This window comes from Dreissena polymorpha, chromosome 9, assembly GCF_020536995.1.
Source record: "Dreissena polymorpha isolate Duluth1 chromosome 9, UMN_Dpol_1.0, whole genome shotgun sequence".
Taxonomy (NCBI): domain Eukaryota; kingdom Metazoa; phylum Mollusca; class Bivalvia; order Myida; family Dreissenidae; genus Dreissena; species Dreissena polymorpha.
The window spans coordinates 16,786,175-16,791,547 of record NC_068363.1 but is presented as its reverse complement, the minus strand read 5'-3'; the positions used below and the strand labels follow the sequence as shown (position 1 = coordinate 16,791,547).

The following is a 5,373-nucleotide window of genomic DNA, read 5'->3' as shown; positions in this document are numbered from 1 at the left end:
TACAACATTGTACAGAGCGCCTAACGACACTGTGTTGTTCACATTCACAATAATTGCATATCCTGAACCGACTTCACAAGACGTCGTTTGGTACAAGCGAGATGATGAAAGTTGGAGGGTTTTATCTGACGGCATCAACTTTCTGGTCACAATCTCTGAAGATAGCATGCAGACACAGCTAAAGATATTCCATGTGCAACTTGAAGATTATACCGACTACATGGTGAACGTTTCTAACACGTTGGGTTCAACTGTGGATGTGTTTACTTTAAAAGCACAGTGTATGTACATGACTCATTAAACTCCTCAAATGTATATTTGACATTTTACCAAACTGAATTTAAATATATTGTTTAATATAATGAATGCAGCTCAAGTATTATATTCATCTATTTTGTCGATTGTTTATAACAGCGAAACCAGAAGTTCCGATACGATTGCAAGTAGGCACAATTGGAAAAACGGAACTTGTTCTCAAATGGATCCCTGGTTTTGATGGCGGGGACAGTCAAACATTTACTATCAGATACAAAAAATTAGGCGATGGAAGCTGGATGGTTATTCCCATACACATTTCTCACTATGAATGGACAGTCGATGGTTTAAAGTCGGGAACGACATACCAAATTCAAATGATGGCACAAAACAAAATAGGAAAGTCGAATTGGACAGAAGCAATACACGTAATTACTCTACTGGACACAGGTGCATAATATACTTACCGCATTATGATTTAGTACTAAACATCATACACGCATAGCTAGCCCATATGTGTCCTATGCGTATATCTATTTGTTTTCGTTGTTTGTTATGTTTTGTGCTTCGTCTTGGAATAAACGGATATACTATGCATGTAAAAACAAAATCTATATTTAAATAGCATTTATTCCCGGTTGTATCAGCTTGTGATTTGCTTTGGTATTGCCTGCAGTAATAAAATGTGTGTATTTTTCAGTAAGCAGTGACTCTTCAACATCCGCTCTTGGTGGAGCTGTAGGTGGAATATTTGGAGTTGGTGTCATAATTGCAGTGTCCATCCTGATCTGGCGGTACAGATCACATGGTAAAGTTTTAATGTATAGTAGTATACCAATTGTCTGTCAAACAGTTCAGTTAAAGGCTGTATAACTGCATTATACCTAAACTCGATTAATAATCTTTAATTCAGTATCCGCTTGTACATATTCAAGAATTATAATACATGCATTATAAAATGTACAATACGTATTCTAAATAACACTTTTATATAATGCATGATAATGGCAATGAAAATGACCATACGTAATTATACAGTTATCAAAACCATTCACGTTCAAAATGTACATAACTTCGTACGTGTTCGTAATAACAGGGCTAAACACAACAAAGCAATGCCTAACGAAAAGGAACCCAGTTGAGAAGTATGAAGATCTGGTCCGAGGACAGTAAGTGAATGCATACTTACACTTCACTTGATATGTTTGTTTTTGCAAATCTTACTATATACGAATAAATAAAGTATGCTTTAATAACGCCAAAACACGTGATTTTGACCTGATTTTCGTGTAAGACACCAGGAGATTGCCGTATAAAGTAGGTGGTTGTGAACGTTATAATCTGAACTATGAATAGCATATGTATTTACGTGACCGCTAACTATTTCTTATTCTTCTTCTTATTTTTTCTTTTATACCTGATGATAAAATATGACATTTCTGCAGTGAAATAACAGCAGTGAAAATAACACAATTGTTCTTTGCGCCGATGAAAAGAGCAAATTTTCGGAATTCCTTTTTCTATTTTTAGATTATCATATCAAGATGTACTTCCCTTGTTTATATCCTTGTTTATATTTTTTCTATGATCATGAGTGAAACAAAATCGATATTCCACCGAATCCAACATTTTCTTTTAGTTTTATGTTTTTTTACCGTTTATTTACATTGTAAAAGAGTTTAACTGAAGAATTTCCCTGGAATAATGACGTAATTTCGTCAACAAAATTACGTAATTTCGTCAACAAAATGACGTCATATCAATGTATTGAGGCACGCCACGGGAGAAACTCCGAGAAAGGGTAACTTTTCAGCAAAAGGGAAACAGCTGTTAATTATTTTCTTGATAAAGGGGCATAAAAGAAACAAAAAATGTGTTCATGTCAGTGTAAGATCGTTTGTTATTTCACTCGTGATCAAAGAAAAATAATATTTTTTCTATGATCACTCGTGAAATAACAAACGATCTTACACTGACATGAACAAATATCCTCTATATCATTTTATCATACAATATTCTACAGATGTTCACACTATGTTTGCATTTAGGGGCAACACCGACGTCCCATCAACAGGTGGAAGTTATGAAACATGTACCATCGGTAAGGCCTAATTCTATAAATTAATAATTCGTGTAAAATACTTCACGTGTAGAATTTTTTTACGGATATATATGCCGTATGAATAGTAATTTTGATTGTTTACACGTGTTGGTTTAAATTAAAAGACAACACGTCAGACAATGTTGACCTTGATATCGCTTAAATTATCGTTCGATGTTCTAGCAGCCTCAGCACACTCCCGTCATGCCAATCAGTATGAAACACTTGAGGAGCTTGAATTTCGTGAATACTCGAGGATTTCGGCGTGTTATTCTCAACAAGACAATGCTATGTCTGCAAAGATGTACGCATCGGGGCAAACTGATGCGTCAACGAATGACCCGGACTACCAAAATTAACATAAATAAATGAATGAATGTGCTGGTATTTTTATAGTGTTTTTTTTTTTATCTTACGTGCAGGTAAAATTAGCTACACGGAGTTACCCCATTTGCTTATTGTGATAGAACTTTCTATACGTGAACATTATTTAAAACATGCAAGGAAAACATGAAAGATGTTTGCTCTTTCATTGATAGTTATTTTAAAGTATAAAACACTGTATCTGATAGTTGAATATGTATTTAGAATGTTAAATAATCGATATTGTGCGAAGTTATCGTATTATCTAATACTCTTTGACTTAATAGCATTTTTGATATTGTGTATTAATACTGATTGTTTTTTAAGTTGAACACGTGTAAACATAACACTGTACAATTGTTGGTGTAAAATCGATGGCACGTATTGCATGTATGTGTTGCATTCTGTTTTAATGTATTTAGCATTTCAGTGCATTACATAAATAAATGAATGAATGTGCTGGTATTTTTATAGTGTTTTTTTATCTTACGTGCAGGTAAAATTAGCTACACGGAGATACCCCATTTGCTTATTGTGATAGAACTTTCTATACGTGAACATTATTTAAAACATGCAAGGAAAACATGAAAGATGATTACTCTTTCATTGATAGTTATTTTAAAGTATAAAACACTGTATCTGATAGTTGAATATGTATTTAGAATGTTAAATAATCGATATTGTGCGAAGTTATCGTATTATCTAATACTCTTTTATTTATGTAGTACCAAATAGCTGCCAAGTGCGTGTTATTTTTACATAAATACTGCTTGTTTATATTTCACAACATGATTTAAAAAATTGTAAAACAAGGATTGAAAATAAACCAAACGCTTATGTCAGATGGAATGGTACGCACACGTTTGTTCACTGGTTTCATATTAATGGATACATACAAACAGATGTGTGTACTAATATAAATGGATTATAATATGTGACTGTAATTGAATAACAAGGTTGATGTCGTTTAAATAAGTTAATAATCAAATGTGGGGGATTTGTGGTAAACATGTTCAGAATATTCTAGATCAGCAAATAAGCGTTGAAATGCGTAAGTACAACATTAACTTTTTAAAACTGAAATAATTTCATGTTTGAGACGTCATTTCCCCAACACAAAGGCATTCAAAATAACATATTCATATCTACAATATAGTTTTTTTTTATTTTGCAAATATATGCTATGATTATTTCACCCATGAAACAATTTAGTTCATTCCATGAACATTTTTTTCTTATATATTACCATAAGCGCATTTTGTTCTACCAAAACAAATCCGAAAGCAATATCTTGTTTGATTTAGGGAACATGACTGATTTGAGTTTTTGTTTAAAGACATGCACACGGCTAAAATGCAATCGCTTCGTTACATCGGAACCAACATAACGGAAAATATGTCGTCAGTGTATGTTTTAGGATAGTGTTACCGGCTTATAATGAACATGAACCAGACCAGACCAGGTTCATAAGTATATGTAAATTTGTGCAAAAATACATTATTTTTTATTTATGCTCATCATTGGCGTACGTTGTAATAATAGTTTTCACAATAAATAGTTCAATTTATTTTAAGAACATGCCTACAATGCTTCCATGTGCATTTTAGTGAACATTATAAAAACGATAAGCATTTGTTATTCAATCAGTCAACGGTTACTTGGATGAACATGATTTTTTCTTGTAAGATAGCATATTAGCATTTATGGCACAACATATTGTAAGAATGAGACCAATTGGTATTATTTGCGGTGCTTCTTTAAAGATAATTAAAAGCATAACAATATAAATTAAATGATTTGTATTACAAAAAAATAAATATGTTAGCAAGCATTTTTACAAAGAAACATGTGTTATATAATGAGACAGTCAAAAATAGACACTGATATAAAATATGTGTTTAAACGACAATTTTATAGAGACTCCAGAATCGTTATTGCTATCATGATAATGTCGCAGGGGTGCTATTTTATTACATTTAACCAGAATATTAAATTTTTAATCCGTACGTTCCGCTTATAATAGTGTTTGTTTGAAATCAAATTAATTAGGCTAATCTTCATCCGTTATAAGAATAGCAAGCGTATCGTTCGAATTTTATATATTTTGCGATAATTGATTTTATACAACCGGCATAAAATTAAATTTATATCGTACATTACTATATCATCCTATAAAACGTATGTATCATGAACACTTACACGTGGGCAAATAAATACCTATAAGACTGACATGAAAACATACTCATTTAATCCAGGTTGAGTCTACTGCAAGTTAAATGTAATATTTATAAACCTTTTTTATATTTGCACTAATACAATTATTTGACTTCACAAATTGAATACGTGGCTGAAATTAACACTTTCATTTTGCTGATTTGCTGATTTGCATTCATGCGAGTCAAGTATAGACAATAACTTCCGTACACGTATCATATTTTCTTTTGTTAAATGCAAGTTCATCTTACAAATGTGCATGTTCATGTATACATGATATACTAGTATGGGACTGAAATAAGATCCGAACAATGTTTTGTGAAATACATGCGCTAAGTCATCAACACAGTCAACATACATTAAAATACAACATTCACAATCATGTTCTAAATTTAAGCATTGATTTTAGCCATGTGGTGTTACGGACGATAGTATACGTC

General features: G+C 32.1%; 1 protein-coding gene across 2 annotated transcripts; it reads left to right on the top strand.

Moving 5' to 3' along the window:
• The first annotated feature begins 468 nt into the window (after window positions 1-468).
• On the top strand, window positions 469-2,966 carry LOC127844889 (uncharacterized). 2 transcript variants are annotated; one of them, XM_052375442.1, is made up of 5 exons: window positions 469-705; window positions 956-1,063; window positions 1,352-1,424; window positions 2,304-2,356; window positions 2,543-2,966. In XM_052375442.1, the coding sequence occupies exons 1-5, from the start codon at window positions 555-557 to the stop codon at window positions 2,713-2,715; spliced, it is 558 nt and encodes a 185-aa protein (XP_052231402.1). In that variant the 5' UTR covers window positions 469-554; the 3' UTR covers window positions 2,716-2,966. The 2 variants fall into 2 exon arrangements, with proteins under 2 accessions (XP_052231402.1, XP_052231401.1); XM_052375441.1 differs by having other exon boundaries at window positions 2,540-2,966.
• The last annotated feature ends 2,407 nt before the right edge of the window (window positions 2,967-5,373 follow it).

Coding starts and splice junctions, on each gene's coding strand:
- LOC127844889 (XM_052375441.1), top strand. CDS start 555: ATGGTTATTCCCATACACATTTCTCACTATGAATGGACAGTCGATGGT. Junction 706..955: donor AATTACTCTACTGGACACAG/GTGCATAATATA, acceptor TGTATTTTTCAG/TAAGCAGTGACTCTTCAACA. Junction 1,064..1,351: donor CTGGCGGTACAGATCACATG/GTAAAGTTTTAA, acceptor TCGTAATAACAG/GGCTAAACACAACAAAGCAA.